We start from the raw sequence: 17659 nt of genomic DNA on the forward strand, positions 1-17659 counted from the left end.
ACAGGAGGTAGACATCTAATTTTATAATACCATTAGCAGTGTAGCTATAGAGCAGGAAAGATACCAGACTGCGTAAGTTCACTTTCCTCAAATAAGAAATGTTTCGCTTAGGAGCCTAGATAAACATGTACAATAAACACCACCTGCAGAGGTTTGGAAGGATCTAGACACTTCTGTTAGGGTTGGAGGTCATGCAGGCTCCCTTCCACCATGAGACAACTCAGAGAGGTGAAGAACCCTGCTTAAGCTTTGCACGACTTAAGGATCCCCTGTCTCACTCATGAATGCCTGTAACAAACAGTCTGACAGCCACAACTGTCTTGTTAGAACTGTAGGAAGCCTCTATGAAGTGAGCAACCTAGATGAATCCTTTCTCACTGAAGCAGGCTACTGTTAAAAGTAAGCCAGTAATAAGCTTTGATGTCCCACCGTGCAAGCAGTTGAGAAAGCCAAAGCACCCTCTCCCAGACAGGCAAGTCCCACAAAAATTCTCATTATGGTAAAAGAAAGCCATTATTGCCCTAGAACTGGCCTCATCTGCACTGTGAAGTGTGCAACAGGGCTTTCATGCACTTCTTCCCTCCACCAGTTACAGGCAAACGAAGCTCTGAACTAGTTAGTTCCATCTGGAATAGATCACACATTGGCTTTGAGTCCTGAAAACAGATCATTTCAGTAAACACACCTCACTTAGCAAAGCAGCTGTCTGTCATTTAGCTTCCAGACTACGGATGTTATACAAAAGCACCATTCTGCTCAATTACTGTTCTACTTGGGGAAGCAGTAATGATACTGGAACACCACAAAGCTATTTCAGACTCTCTGTAAAGTCCATATCAAAAATACTTATTTTATAAGCAGTAAGACTTTTTCTCACCTTCAAGCCAGCCCTAAAAACTTTGCTTGAAATCTCCACACTGTGCTCCATTAGTTCTTTCTCAAGCATTACTACCAGTAAAAAAAAAACCATGCCAGACACCTAAAGTCGCTGCTACACTACCACAATCCTGCAACCTCCAGGGACTCTTGAGCAGCAACAGATCAAAGTTCAAGAAATAAAGAAGAGTCTTCTCATTCTTAGTTATGTTGGCTCAGCAGGTCTAGTCATGCAAAGAGCTGTGAACACTTACTTTAGCAACAGCTGTGATAAAAATAAACAGGTCAACAGCTATGATGAAAATAAACATGAAACACACAATTTGGTCACCAAACAACCGCATAATAAGGAAAAAAAATTAAATTTGAAAGTCTCTGTTATAAGTGCGCTGAAGTTCAGCGCTGCCACAAAAGAAGAGGAAATGTATGAACTTTGAAGGCAAAAAGTACCTTTGGCAACAGCTATGCAAATATAGACAGATATGAATTCGTACAATTGGACTAAATGGTTAGGTATTTCCTTCCCCTTTCCTCTACTCTTAAAGTAAACATTTGTCTGGCTTTCTTTTAAGCACTGGTGGAGTGTGGGAGGGGTACTCATCACTTAGCCAAGTTTTTGTGCCACAAAAAAAACCCCACTGTGGATGAAGTGATATGGAAAATGGCTCACTCATATATGCCTAACACGCAACCTGTGCTCAGGAAAGGCCTGTGCTGGTGGCTCTGAAAGAAACAGGCTGCATTTTACCACAGGTGAACTCCCAAGCACACCAGCTATTTCCTTTCCCCTGGCAGCAGTTAGGGCTTCAAGACCACTTTAGGCCAGTGTAAGTGTGACTGACACAGAAAGGAGCCCTGCCCTCCTCAGTGCCCCCTCTTGCAATCTTCTGTCCCTTGCATCAAGAGTAGCATTTTCTTGGCCAATAAACCAGGTAAAACTCACCAAGCGAGATCTGAATTCATAAGCAGGCCAGTCCTCTGGCTCACCACACAGCTCCACAAGCCCTGGCACAAGCTGAAAGCTTGAGAACTGCAGTGTTCTTTTGACAGCAGCCTGCATTTAAGCCAGCCTAAAGCAATCACGTAACTTCAGGGTGAATAACACAATGGTCATCACAGTGGGTGAAATTTGCAAATGACAATCACAGAAAACCTTTCCAAAATACAAGTTATAAGCACAGCAATGTGCATTTTCTGTTCTAAGAGTTACACAATGAGGCAAAAAGAAATAAATGAGTCATGGCACAGCAAATGAGTCAGTTCTTTCATTTACCATATTCATGACAAGTATTTCACCATGGAAAACAATTATTTTGATAGGCCTGTTTTGTAGTATGTCCTTGGAGGAGTTCACTGAGTGACAAGAGATTGCAAGTCTGCTGGAACAGGCTCTTGGAGAACTCCCATGCTCACAGCCACACTGTGCTTCTGTATTGGCAGCTTTCCTTAGGGCAGCAGGCTTGGTCAACCAGGAATGTGCCCCCTCCCTATGAAAAGGGAGGGGCAAGAGTGGTAACTCTGCTAAATTATAACTGGAAATATAGTTACAACTTCTGTCAGAGTTTAAGGCCTTTGTCATTTATGATCTTTGTCAGGCAACCTAAGGTTACCAGCCTTAAGAAGAAGACAGACATCAGGCCTGTAGCTGAGCTTGAAATCCATATTTACAAAGACCAGAGACTACCAATCTTAGCCTTTGTTCAGCACACCACATTATCCATGTGTTGCAGGCTGGTACTAGAGCCTCCAAACAGCTGACACGCATCGTTCAAGTCAGCGGAGGCCCTCTGTCACTGCACCACATCAGGTTCTGCCAGCCATCACCACCATGCTGGACACCACTGTTACACACCTACAGCACATATTGCTCACAAACATTACAATGGCCCCCTGCTTGCAAATACATCCATTCCTGACAGAAGGTAGCTGACCAAAGGTGCTTTTACCCGTGGAAGAGGAGCTGGTCAGTGCAGAGAGTATGGTGTGAGGGCAGTCTGCTCTGCAGAGCATAAGCCATCAAAGGTCCCTCCAGCCGTCCCACCTCCAGTCCACCATACAAATACAGCATTCCCACTCTGCTTCTGATACTTCAAACCAGCATCAACTGCAACAGAAGTGGAGCTGCTCTGACTTTGTCATATTCAAACACCACACACCCCAATCCCCAGGCTCACGACACTTATTGCCTCACCAAGGCTGCATGACATGCTATACCTCCTGAGCTCCTGGAGCAAAACACTGCTATAGAAAACCCCCCATGCCTACCAATCAACCTACATGTATGCCAGGCGCTCCTTCCACTCTAATGCTGCAGACTCTCCCACCTCATTCACCCATTAACTTTCGCCTGAGGTGGTTTCATTATATCACATCACCATCTTGGCCCACATCACCCGCTCACTCCCACAACGAAGTCACTGAGTACACCAAGGCCCTTGCCTGGAATGTGGTTCTGCCATTGGGCCCTTGGTGGTTCCAGTGCAGTGCATCACACTGAGATGGCTCTCACCATGGTCCCTAGTGGTGATGTCTTCTGGATTCAGGCTCCTGTACCTTTCAGCACTTCCAGAAAATGTTGATTCCGCTCCCACAACTTTAAACTTGAACAGATTTTTGTGCTTCTTTTATTTCCTAAAATCGCAGCTTAGTGTCTCATTGTTCAGTCATCTTCCTCTGCTTCCTCCTTTCAGTAGCTGTTTCTCAACGCTTGATCTCTACTTAACTTCCTTTTGTTATTCAGTGAGGGAGGGGAAGATGGACCTCCTAACAGGCAGGATGCACTGAAGCACATACCCATGATTCACATCTCTTTTCCACTCATCCATTCTAACATTTCACTAGCTATCATTTCACACTTTGAGTATCAGGAAGAAGCAGCTTTGATCTTACTGACATCTTTCTCCCTTAAGCTTATTCTACATACTGGGAGTATCCAGCTTTCTGACATCAGCACCCTTCCCTGTCCTGCTGAACAGACACAAGTCCTTCCTTTTAAGCGCAACAAGACTTGGATCTCTTAGGTACTGAGATTACAGTGCTCACATCTGACCTATGTTTTCAGTCTTCACCACTTATCTTATACCCCTACCAATGTTAAGTTTGACTTCCAGATGCCCCCTTATCAGCAGGAAAAATTTCTCTAGTCCTTCTGATCACCACTGTAGCAACTCTTGACAGTTGTCTTCCTCTTCCCCCTTCCTATTCCCTACTTTTGTTAGAAGAACTGTCCAATGAAGGAAGCTGTGTATCACTCTTCATCAGATCCTTGTCTGCACTCCCCATCCCAGGTCAGAACAATTTATAGGTTCTGGGGAAAAAAAAAAAAAAAAAATTGTTGTTCACAAGTTTGGGCACCATAAATATTCACTGGAGGTGGAGGGGACGGGTGGGGAAACAGGACACCAAAAGAAAACAAGTCTCTTTTTGCAATATACAGTGCTATAAAACTAAGCCATTTAATGTCTCTTCAGGAGAATTAAAGTACAATTTGGCTATGGCTTATGGTGAATGAAATTCAGTTACCATCTACGATGTTATCAATGAATGATTAATGCTATGAAAAAATCTCTTTCAAACGGTTGCACAAGATGAAGTCAATGGTTTTGTTATACCATCGGTCAAGCTTCCATCATTACTTAGCAGTAAGTAGCTTCTGCTAAAGTAAAATCTGACAACCACCCTTCCAATACACAGAAAGCATTATCTGAAAAATTAGAGCATTACCTTTGTGCATCAGATACATCTTATTAAAAAACTGAAATTGGAACAAAAGGTTGAAAAGAGAGGACACCCACTTCATAACTTAAAACTGTTTTGCAATTTCAAAAGCTACAGAACAGATAAGTTACTCTTTGCTAACCTATTTTCCATCCTGAAAGCCGTGTTTCATTTTGTAGGAAAACGTCTATCAGCTTCCATGCTTTTGCTAATACTCATTAAAAGTATTGCATGTAGAGGGAACAGTCATTCAGACTACATCCTCCTTAAATATACCTTATCAGGTATCTAGTGCGATCTTTGACCTCTACCTTATCTCAGGCAGCACCACTTCCCCATTTCTCAGCCTCTCATCTATAAAGCATTTTATTCAGCATTTTACCACCTCCCTTCTCTTCAAGCATATATTATTCAATAAGACAAACTATTGTTTATTCCTAAACACATCTTCGCTCCCTGCTACCAAATAGTCATTTACATTTATCATCTACAAATTTACCTAGAAATCAAACCTGTAAACTATTGCCACAATACATGACAATGTAAAAACCAATCACTGGAAACTGTCCGTAAAACTAAGTGGTATCCTGCTTCTACAATTTATACACAGGACTAAATAAATTTATTCTCAGCTTTCTTATCCCATTAGACTTTCACGGCATCTGTTACATCATGTCCCAGTCCTACTCACTGCCTGTCATTCATGCATTAGCACACTGAGCTGAAGTCACCTCTATTAATTCATGCATTCATATCTGATCAGGAAAGCTGCATGATGGTGCTCTCACATATCATGGCTTGCAATAACAAAAAGACAAAAAACAGCTGTGCATTTTATGTCATCCTCATCCCCCTACTCTGGAGGAAGCAAAATTGAAGTTTTGGGCTTCTGTATAATATAGCTACACTAGATCCAGAAACAGAATATAATGGACTTGATATTTTATTCCCAAGACACTACCTGTGGACAGTTTGCAAGGTTTCAGTTTACAATCTAAATCAATGGAAGAACTGAGACTCATTTTGCATGTACCACAGCAGCAGCACAGCCAGTTGTCCCAGCTATCATTGATAGTAACAGTATTTCAGAATAAAAAGTGTTCCAGTTTTTCCTCTTTCTTTAGCTAATATATTAAACAATTCATTTAGACTATTGATTTTTCCCTGTTCTTAAACTCTTAAAATCAACAGATCCTGAAGAATTGTCCTAAAGAAGAACAAGCCATATTTAATCCACTAAGCACGGTCACTAAATCCAGCTTTGTAAATATGCAAATGAGTGTTTTACTAAGACTATTTTCCACCCTCCCAAAACACTGCATTGTATTACACCAACAGCAAAAGTAAAGTCTGATGGAACTACGAACTGCTGTGGAAGCAACCACAGAAGTACAGTTCTTCACTCAACTGATTTCCTCACGTTTTCCAGAAGATCCCAGGAAGATTGTCTGTAGGTATATTTGGTAATGAGTTCTTAACACCGCTTTTATTGGCTATCCTTTCATAGCCACAGCTGCACATAAGTGGAAGAAAGGACCAACAATCAATCATATGAAACTCTGAAGACCACATTACCTGTATTTATTTATAGTATTGATAAATATACTGTCGATCCCATCATTAATCACTGAATATGGATAGGTGCTCCATGCACTTCAGTCCAATCAAAATACCAAAGTTGAATGTAGAAATTTAGAAGAAATAATTAAGATCAGAAGCCACTTTTGACAAGGGTAATCTAGAGGCTAAAATGAGTTTAAAAAGTTTGTGCTGCCACTAGGCCTTGCACACATAGAACACTGCTATGCAGAAAGAAGGCAGGCTACTAGCATTAAAGAAGAGTCAAACTTTAAGCATACAGAAACAAATCTGAGAGTCACTGCTGAAGCCTTTAACCCAAAGCCAAGCTCTCAACACAAGGTTAAAAACACTTAAATGATTAGAATACATGCAAACTTGATCCTCTACTCTGTTACAACTATACATTTGTCTCACACTCTGTAAGAGTTTATCCAATTTTAAACGCCTCAATGGTCTAATGTTTTTTATTTCAGTAGTCAGTGTAAATTAAACATTGCAGTCAGCTGCAGAATTCCTGCATAGTTCCTGCACTGCCACTGCATTACTACCGGCTGTCAGTAGCCAGTTAGCAGTTAAACTTGGCACACATACAACAAAGTGTCTCATTTCTTAGAAGTCATACAGCTATGCAGCAGTTGATTTTCCAGGCCTTTAAAATAATCATTTGAATGCAATTAACTTTTGTGAAAAAGTAAAGTAAAAAAAGACACAATAAAGATATATATTAACACATACTTCTCCGAAATATCTTACTATGCCATTTCACCCGTTATTTTTCCAACAATGCCAAAATGTATTAAAGGTCTGACATCAACTAACAATGAAAGATGACTTACGTAAACAGGCGGGATTGTTAAATAAGCTAGGATAAAAGGTAAGTCACCTGAATTTTTAGCACATTAATTCAGTAAATGACCTTCCTATTTTTCTGATCAGCTAGCTCTACCAGTGCAAATTTAAACTTACTGACAGGTTTTACCACATCCTTCCAATTAGCGTCAGACTTTCTCAGCCATTGCCGATGCATTTCCAAAGCAAAATTTCCAGGTATTTCAAGACTGTCAAATACACTCACGTGCAAAGACAAATGGAGGCTTAGGGTAAAATAAAAAAATAAATAAATAATCTTTAAAACCACAAATAACACATACTCTCCTTTTTAAAGCATGTGATGTAAAGCATTACTTTAAAATGTACTTCAAACACTGCTGAAATTTCTCCTCTTTGAAAATCCGTTTTTCACTTTTGGAAGTGTTTAATAAAGTGTTGGTAAAAATTCCACATTAGGACACTCTTCAGTCTATACTGAATTGTGCCACATCAGAAAAAGTCTTTTGTATGCCCACTCAGCTCTTACAGTAGGCCTTCTATCAGTTCTGACTTAGCCACAAAGGAATTCTCTACACTGTAGTTACTATTAGAAGGCTAGACTCCTCCAATCTGTTTGCACATTTTCAGAACTCAGTCAGAAAACAACTATTTTAAGATGGTGATTTATATCTCTGGTTTTCCAGACATTCTGGCCCTCCACAGCAGGGCCAAGGCAACAAAAACTGGATGCATGTTGCTGCTTCAGAGGACAGCAGGGTAATGTGCCACAAGGCCATCACATAAATCATGGTAATTGGCATGTAGCTGGAAGGAGAATGCAAGCCAATGTACAGCACCAGCCAACATCGGCAGTGATACAGGTCACAGAAGGTTATGAAGCCACGTCAAGGGTTGCACACATACCCAGCTGAGAACTTTTTACATTCATAGTCCTGGACAGTAAACCAAGAGGAAAAACTGGAAATTCAAGACAGATCTCTCAGAACAAGTGCAGTTGTTGGACAGCACTCAAGTGTTCACGTGCTGTCAGGCTGACTGCATTCCAGGCAATCAGAATTCACATTAAATCTGTATCCTTGCTGCACATGAAAGCTTTTTAAGATTTCAAATTAGTTCATGTCACAGACAGCATATTCATAAATTAGGATACCTTTTGTCAGTTAAAATACCATGGGTTTTTTTGGTCTTGACTTTTGGGGTTTTTTTAAAGATGCAGTAAATTCTCCTACCTAACCCCCAAGAAAATAAGCTAAAGATAAAGCAAGTAAAAGGATGTCAGCTGTTTTCCTATACTACTGTAACTTTGCACTCATATTTACACTACTACAAAACTTCACACTTTATCTTGACATCGCTAGATTACCTAGGCAGCAGGTGACACTTAAATTGAACTCATGCAGACATATCTTAGAGCGTGCCATCTAATGTACCTCGTCCTTCTACAGTAAGAACTGTTTAGCACATTTTTTCACCTGAATTTTTTAATTAGAATGTTAGCAGAGTCTTAAGTAATGGTTCGATTTTAACACATTCATTTATAAAAGCAAATGATACAGCAAAATGCAGCAATTAGCTACTGATTTTAAAGGAAACCAGTTTGTCTGATATTGACTTTTAAATAGCCCCAGTATACACAGATTCTGCTTTTAATTAACTGTTCATCTCTGAAAGTTAGCATACAGGGAGAGAGCGCATATGCAGGCATCAGTTGCTGCCATGACAAGTGGTTCACGTTCAAACATTGCTACATACCAAAACATCAGATCATATATAAAGATGGAATCACTTTCTAAAAGGAACAGCAGATTTAAAAATGAAAATTGTTCTCTTGGATGTGAGGAAAGCCTTGAAATTAAGGGGAAAATGGAATATAAGAAACATGAAAACTGACCTAAAACAATGAAAGATTTTGTTACATGAACCAAATACAACACCCCGGTATAAAAGAAGATTCCTCGTTTTAAAAATTGTGATGGCAAGTGATTAGCAATTATTTTCCTTAAAAAATAAATGAATTCTAGAGCAGTATTGACACTGTCCTATTACATTTATCCTACTATTCACAACTACATACAAAGATAGTATAAAGTTTTATTTTCATATTTTGAAATCACTCTAAAATACTTACATCTTCTTGAAATGCAGATCAGATACTTTTAGAAAGCCTGAATTAAAGGCAAGAGCTGATCTACAAAGCTTTTCCACCTTCAGTGATCTGGTCTTGAACGACAGCTTTTTTTTACTTCTTTTGCTCTTTTTTTTCAGGGTTTCTAAAGAAATTATTCAAGGTCAAGGATAGTGTATTAGAGTACACACACAGAAATCAGCTTGCATATCCCCCAATTGCACTCCAAATCTGACAAGGAAACTGGAATGCATTAGATGTCTCCCTTTCAGGACAAAACATTTAAAAATTAGCTTATTAGTTTCTGTTCTGGAACTTGGAAATATTGGTAGTTATTTCTTCGAGCAAACTGAAACTGGAATCAATTAAGGTATTTTCGCAAGACTCTACTAGTCTTGGAACTAAGTCCAAAAAAGTCCAGCAAAAAGTCAGACATCATTTGTTTACGCCCATACCACAATATTGTATTAACAAATTCTGGATGACTTGTTTTACTCATACATTCCTAACCAAACCCCAACTTAGGCTGACTGTGGAAGAACATGATTGTTCCTTCAGCATGTCAGCACACAAAATTCCCCTCTTCAAATAGGCAGAGTTTAACACAACCTCTTCCTCTTGGAAAAAGGTCACTACACATACCAGAACAATTTGGTATCATAGGTCAAAAAAAGTTAATACTAAACACAGCACCTACATTCCCACTAATGATAGCCTTAGTTTTGTCACACAACTCAGTATTACTCCCATTAAGTAAATCCTTTTACTAAATACATCTGTCCCACAGGTTTCATCAACCATTATGTATACACTGCACACATCAGTAAGGATCACCACATCTGCTAAAAGTTGCAGTTCAGCTCATAGTACAGTATAACATTTGTGCCAGCTCTGTCATGAAAGAAGAGAAATTACTTTTGTTTTACATGCTCTTCAATTTCACAAAGTTTTGGGCAGTTTTTTTCATAAAAGATGGCTAGGAAGAACGAAAATTTAACTCGAATCCTTGTCCACTAAAAGGATCTGAAAGCTGCTGACTACAATACACATTCCACCAGAACTACATGCAGCTACCAATATGGTCTTCTAAAGCCTTCTCTTGCTCCTGCTGAAAAAAATGGCTTCTCTTGGTTTCGAAAGCAAAACAAATCTCCAGTCTTTAACTTAAGAACAAACGAAAGAAACATCAGTGATCTCCAACCACTATTTAACAAAGGACAAATTTTACTTTGCTTTTCTCTAAGGAGCATTTTGGTTACATCCCACAACCAGGTATCTCTAAGGGGCTTCCAAAACATGAGCCTGCAGCTCCATGCAATGATGTTCTTCAGCTGAGCCTCCTTCCACAGATAAAGCAGCTTTCTAGCTTATAATACTAACATCATATTCTAGAGCTGTGGCAAGTGCCAGTCAATGAATTCTTTGTATTTTCCTTCCCAAGGAGTCCCTTCCCTCCAACTCACTCCCTTGCCATTCATACCTAAAAGGTATGACCTACCACAGTATGCTACCATGGAAAGGGCTGTAACTCCTTTAAGGAAGGCCTGTATGAGCAAGCAGGGTCTACGCAACAAAGACAAACCTGCCTCAAATTACCAACAGACAGGGATACTGTAGGAGTACTTGTATGATGTATCACAAAATTTTCGAGCACTTCTAATGCAGATACAGCTGTAGCTGTGAAGCTGCGTTTTACAGCACTACAGCCAAGGCAACCCTCTGTCTTTCCCTAAGCAAGAGTCATACCAGTGGAGGCACAGGGGTTTATTTCTTCTCCTAGAATAGCTGCATTAAGGGCTCTCGCCAGGTCAGCTGTGCTATTGAGGGATCACACCTCTTCCTAACCTTGACAGCCACAGCCATGACGACAATACAGTACTGTGTACTAATTCAGGACTAACCTCAGAAACCAAATATACACTTCGCCATCTAAAACTGTCTGCTTGCTCCTGGCATCTTCACAAATTTGGCCGAATGAAACACAGTCAATTTCTAATTTTCCTTCCAGATTGTCATATTTACTCACAAAGTGCTTTCTTGTTTAGACTGTAATTTTTACTAAAAATACTTGGTTTGAAGTAAGTTAAAAACATGCATGGTAAAAGAGCTGTTTCACGCAGTTGGGAAGGTTTGCTTTAGGAGCCTGCATTCTCTGGCTTTTTTAAAATAAACTAAAAAAGAAAAACCTTCATATCTAGTTGAAGCATATCAAAAAGCTATAAATACATCAATAAATTAGATGCAAATTGAATTCTGAAGCTGTCTTCTTTGGAGAAAAATCCTTCAAAATTAAGTGATGCTAATTGTTATGCTAGGACAGCACCATTGAACTACAAAATAGCCTAGCAGCCAACCTGACTGCCCGATTACCAAGAACATTATTTGTGTGTATCACTAATACGTCATCTTCATTTTATTTCAGATTTTCTTTACAAGACACCACACAAGAGATTAACTCAGTAGGTATGAAGCAGGATCCCATGAAGATTTTTATAAAACCTTATATACAATGTTTGTGAAATCCTCCTGCCTGAAATGATTTACCATGATAAAATTGGCAGAATCTTTAGTCAGGGCTAGAATGAAAAATTTAAAATGTAAAATTCAGAAGCAAATGGTGCCATTTAACTACCACTGAACCAAAATTTATGTGTCTCTCCAATCAAGTCTTGCATTCCCTGTTTATAGTAACACTTCAGGTAACAAGTAAGGCTGTTAGAACTGATATGTAATAAAATGTATTTTGTCCAATAACTGCACTTTTCCATAGTTCAACAGTAAACATTTACAGAGTTTCCATTACTCATACTGCAAAGAACATAAATTCACATTTATGTGGTCACTAAACATGCACTTATATAAACTTAATTCCAAGTTTTCATCAATGCTACATATTCAGCTGTATTATATGGAACCAATTCCATTCTCTGCCCAACATAACTCACTCTAGAGCTGAATTGCCTTTTAACAGTTGCACCTTTCTGCTTCACAAGGAATATCTTGTCAGCAAGACCTGGTCTTAATGACACAGCTACCTACCCAGATTACACAAGAACTTTCCTACAGCAGGACCCAACCTAACCAAGTCCTCCACAACTCCCTCGCCAAAGGCCTCTGTCAAAACAACTGACATCTTTCATATCACCAGTTTCCACTACTATTTTTGCACAGAATTTCAAAGGAGGCTCACATAAGGTTGGGGGGCGGGGGGAGGGGGGAACAGGGAATACAACAAAGCAAATGTATTTTCAGCAGTGGGTACAGTATCTGTTTGAAATGCATTTAAGGGTTCCAGAAGAAGCAGTCAACACTTCAGTTGCACTTATACTCATTTTCTTTCTTCACATTGACCCTCACCAACATTACTCAATGCCCCCCCCCCTTTGAAGACACACAAAAAGTTACTTTTTTGCTTTCACAACTACTCACTGAGGCCTACTCCACTGCTGAAAGCAAGGAAAGCAAAGTCCACGCTGGGTGCCTGCCTCCTAGAGAAGATTGCATCTTTTATTTATTGCCCCTTGGCTTTATTTTCACAGTGAATTCCTGGCTTAAATGCAATCAGCCAAGAAACCCTCCCTATGTGCACTCCTGTCATTCCTAATCGCTTGCAAACAGAATCAAGTGCAAGCAAAAGGGAAAAAAAAATAATCTCAGCACTGCCAACCAAACTAAAAAAGCCTTACTTCTGGTTTTGCCAGTCCTGAGGAACCACAGATGCACCTCAGACCCTTGGAAAGAGAAAGTCAGAAGATGAAACTTGTAAGAAAGTTAATTAGATTTAAAAAAGAACAAGCAAACAGAAAAAAAAAAAAAAAAGTAAGTCCCTGTAGGCAGAAGAGAAGGGCACTGAGCCTAGGAGCAGGGACACGTTTTCCCTTCGGGAAAAAACTGATGTCACGTTTACAAGGTGCCCGCCAAGTCAAACCCGCAGCGGGCAGCACCGAGGTTTTGGGGGAGGATGAAGGGGGGAATGCCGGCGCCCCACACACACACAAACACATCGAGCCGCCGCCGTCAACAAAAGGCGAGCAGCAGCCTCTTTTGTCTGTCTTCCCCTTTTCAGGGGAGGAGAAGGGGAAACGACAGAAAACTGAGAGAAAAAAAAAAAGAAAAAAAAGACGCAAATAAACACAAAAATGAGAACAAAGTGGCCGGGTCACACAAAGAGCATCACCACCGGCGGAGGGGACTGTCTGCCGGGGGCGGCTCCCCTTCTATTCCCTGAATGAACGAGGAGCCGCCCCCGGCAGACAGCCCCCCAACAGTGGGGGAATACCCACCTCTGCAGCCCTTTAAACACAGGCAGGGAGGAGTTAACCAAGGGAACCCGCAGCGGGTGAAGAACAGCGGCAGGCGGCTGGGCTGGGGATGAGGAAGAGGAGGGGGGTATTGTTCCAGGAGGAGGAAGAGCTGCGCTTTCCCCCCCCTTGTCACGAAGCCGTTCATTCCAAAGCAACCCCCCCCAGCCATACCACCCCCGTCGGGGCGGATCGCGCCCCCTCCCTCCCTCCGACTCGTCGCTGCTGCCCTAGAAATGCCTTTGTTCGCGGATCCCCCCCGCACTCCCGCTGCCGGGGTCTCGCACCGCTTTTATGTCTTTATTTTGGACGGCGGCGCATCCCGCCCCCGCCCTCCTTCCCCCGCCGGCCGCCCTTCTGCTGATTCATTTCCACCGGCGGTCCCCCTCGGGATTGGGGGGGGGCGGCATCTCCTCGCTATTGTGGCTCGGGGTAAAGCGATGACCCGGATTACCGGGGGTGGACGCTGGTAGGGGGGCAGAGCCAAACAGGATTACACAGGCTGGATTACCGGGAGCGGGCATGGCGCGGTGCGGGGCTGCGAGTTAAAGGGACAAGCGGGAGCCGTGTCCGTGTCACGGAGCCACGGAGCCACTGCGCGTCCCGAGCACGAGGGGGAGGAGACCGGCGGAGGAAGTTGCCCGGTTCGCGGTACAGCCGGGGAGTGAAGGGCTCGCACGGGCCGGGCCGCGGGCGGGGAGCTGCCGGCGGAGAGAGAGACGGACGGCAAGTGGGTGACACGCAGCGGGAGACCCGCGGCCCCGAGCGGCGGCGGCCTGGCCCCAGAGCGGAACCGGCCGGTGACTCACCGACTTGCAGGACGTTATCGACGCAGCCGCCGTCGAGCAGAGCGATGCCCCTGCGGAAGGGCAGCCGGTTCTCGTCGGCAGCAGCGGCGGCGGCGTCCATGGCCCCGCCGGGCGCGGCGGCGCCCCCGGGGCAGGCGGCGGGATCCTCGGCGCCGGTGTTGAACGAGGAGTACATACAGATCTCCCTCTCGCTGCGGGGGAAGGACCAGTAGACGATCCTGCGCTGCACCGGCTCCGGGATCCGTTCGAACCGCTCCTCCACGCGCTGGAAGGGCCACTTCTCCGCCACCTTGCGAGCCGCGATGTCCAGCAGGGACTCAGGGCTCTGGGTCTTGCCGAGCGGCAGCAGCCCCAGGGCGGCGGCGGCAGCTGCGGAGGAGGGTCCGGCGCAGAGCGCGCCGCCGCCGGGCCCGGAGCCGCCCGCCCGCTGCCCCGGCCTGCAGCCCAAGCCATAGCCGGGTCTGCAGCAGAGGCGCTTGCCGGGGTGGGGGAGCTGACCGCGCTCCGCCATGATCGCGCCGCTTCTAAGCCGACAGCGGAAGTGGCTGTACCCTATAAACGGCTCCAGGAAGACAGCGAGCGCCCGCGAGCCCCCGGGGACACGCCCCCCTCTGCCCTTATGTGGCAAGGGGGCGGGGCCGCGCGGCCTCGCCGGCTGCGGGGTGGGCGGGCCTTATGCAAATCGGCGTAACAAACATAAATAGAACGGCGGGGGGGTGGGCGGAGGGGGAAGCGCCAGGGGGTGGCGCGCGCACCCTCCCCTTTCCCAGCCCCTTCTCCCGTTGACGTCACGCGCGCAAGCCCGGGCGCGCCCTCGCGCACGTCGTGGGAAAAGGGGGGCGTGGCCGGCGGCGCCCCCCGCTCCGCCGCCATATAGGGAATGGAACGCGGGGGCGGGGCCGCCGCCGCAGCCGAACCTCGTCACCTCTGCCGGGAAAGCCGGAGGGGCGGAGCGAGCTCAGCGCAGCCGGGCTTCGCGGATGGGAAATACGGTATCGGCTGCGGCCGGGGCGAGGGAAAGACCTGCGGTCCTGCTTCAGAGGCGGGCCGCAACGGGCGAAGCCTTTTCCGTCCGCCTCTGGAGCAGGAGCCCAGGTGCGTGCATATAACAAGCTCTTGAGCTGCACGAGTGAGGCCCGCCCCAAGATGTGTTGTGGTTGGGTTTTGTGGGGGGGTTAGGTTTCCCTTCCATTAGAGGTAGTACGGTAAAGGTCGTCATCCCGGTGCCAGCACCCGGTTGGCTCTGCAGATGTCCGGGCTTGGAAGCGCTCCGGGAGAGCCGAGGTACAGGGTTGGGCGGCACGGACACCCAGTGAGTCAGCTGGACGCGATGAAGGCACCGTGTTTGCCCAGGTGGGTCGTGAGAATGTCGCGACACAGCAGAGGGTCGGGGTGTTTTCGGCGATCTTTAAAAACCGCGCCATTCGGGTCCGTGCCGGCGCCTCGCATTAAGTGTCCTTCCTGTGAAAAAAAAAAAAAAATATATATATATATTTGTGTACATATGTGTATATAGATATGCTGAGGGCCCCGAGATGCTGCGTGGCGCCGTGGCTGCCCGCAGTACGGAGCGCTGCTCCCGCCGCAGCTCCTGGAACACCGACCGCATGGAAGTGCCGCACGGCAGGGATGGAGCGAACACAGCCCACAGCGCGTTTCTGCGCACAGAGGCTGTGGGCTGTGTGTCATTGCAGAGCAACTGACGCTTCTGTTTCGCTCATTAAATTTAAAAGTAAATATTTTTGGTATTTACGAATTTTATGTCGGAAATGGGTTTACGCTTTGATGAGTCATGGTAGACCAGTCACCATTTCTTATTTTTATTAACCAAATTTAAAACCAAATATATTAATTACATATTTTGGAACTATAGCTTGTAAGCGGCATTTTTTGGCGGCTTGAAGTTTGAAAACAGCACTTACTCGCCCGGCGAGCAGCTCTTTGCTCGCATGCCGTGCCCTGCAGAATCCGTAATTGGAGCGGCTTCCCGCCAAAGGTTTTCCCAGGCTGGTTTTCCCAGACAGACTACATTTTCCATGATGCAGCGCAAGCCGCCCTCAGCGGGGAGGCGGTTCCGGCAGGGAATGCGGCGGAGGAATGTCAAGCGTGCCAGGCATAAGATCTAAGAGGTGCAAACAACATTTCCTTGGCTCGAAACTCTGTCGTCTAGTTTTTGTTTCCACCGCGCCCCCGCCCCCCGCCCCGAGTGGAACAGGAGCTTATTTTGTAGTCAAGCGATTGAAAAGCTTTGCAGAAACTGCATTTTCCAGTAAAAGTGGACAGCAAATTGAATGAAATTTATCATTCTCGCTCAATGATTTTTAAAGAAAGATTGGCAGAAACCTGAGATGGTTTAGAGTTTGCGCGTATTGGAGAAGGGTGTGTGTGTATGCTTTTGAGGTTCTAAACAGGACTATTTGGAAATTTCACTGGTAGAGAATTTTTTTACATCTAGGTTTAGAGCTGCACTTTTTTCTTTGTTTTTTTTTTCATTTTTTTCCTTCTACCTCTTGCTCATACTAAGAAAATGAAACATGCTTCTTAACCAAGTAGCTTAAACTGCGGACAGGGCCAGAATTATTTTCTGCTTGGTTTATTTTTTTTGTACAAAAAATAAGTTTGGGGGTTTTCCCTTTGGGATCGTGAAAGATACGTTCTGTGTAAGAAATGAGTTTAAACTGATATTTGTGTTTCTGGCTATGGACTTTGCAAAAGAGTTACTCTTGAGATGCCGGTTTCATAAATTCATAGATAGTTTGCTGGAATATTAATTGTCTTGTTTCTCATCTTAGGCATGTTTTACAAATATTCTATTGGATTTATAAGCTTAACTCCAAAATAATTTTGGAAGTGTTATGGAGCCTGAATGCTGCAGGCCAGAGATGAGCTTATAGTACTTTCTTTTATTATTAGTATGGTTTTCATCTTAGCAGTTCTGAGAGCAGAGAAATGAAATCGGTAGAAGGTAGAAAAAAATATCTTCATGATTGCATGTGTATGATAGGAGAGGAAAATTATTCTTGAGTAATGATTGTTCACATGTCAAAGCAATTTTTCTTCTCTGTTCTACCACTATTTCTGCTTTAAATAAGCATCTAGCAAGTCAGTAAAAATACTCTTCCAAATTGGGTAATGGCTGTTCTTTACCAGGTCTTAGCCACCTGCTGCAATAAAAATAACACTAATGCCACTGGAAGAATTCTTCTCATCATAGTAGAGAAACTTTACAATAAAAACCAAGAAGAGTGAGAAGAATGACAATGAACAACAAATCATCCATAATAAGCAGATTAGCCTATGTGTCAGTTATCTCAACTTAGCCTTTCTTCTTTCTTTCCAGATCTGGGCAGAAATTATTAAATTCACTAAAGAAATCCCAGAGAAAAGCAGGTGGAAGAGCTCACAGATCCACCTCTTTC

The 17659-nt window shown here is 43.9% G+C and overlaps 1 protein-coding gene across 2 annotated transcripts in view; it reads right to left on the bottom strand.

Moving 5' to 3' along the window:
• ZSWIM6 (zinc finger SWIM-type containing 6) overlaps positions 1 to 14786 on the bottom strand; it is a 99758-nt gene extending 84972 nt beyond the window's left edge. For both annotated transcript variants that reach the window (XM_039567347.1, XM_039567346.1), the window contains exon 1: positions 14241 to 14786. In XM_039567347.1, coding sequence (XP_039423281.1) covers positions 14241 to 14751 — 511 coding nt within the window. In that variant the 5' untranslated portion in view covers positions 14752 to 14786. The remainder of the gene's footprint in view (positions 1 to 14240) is intronic.
• Positions 14787 to 17659: the final 2873 nt, after the last annotated feature.

This window comes from Corvus cornix, chromosome Z (assembly GCF_000738735.6).
Source record: "Corvus cornix cornix isolate S_Up_H32 chromosome Z, ASM73873v5, whole genome shotgun sequence".
NCBI classification, from domain to species: domain Eukaryota; kingdom Metazoa; phylum Chordata; class Aves; order Passeriformes; family Corvidae; genus Corvus; species Corvus cornix.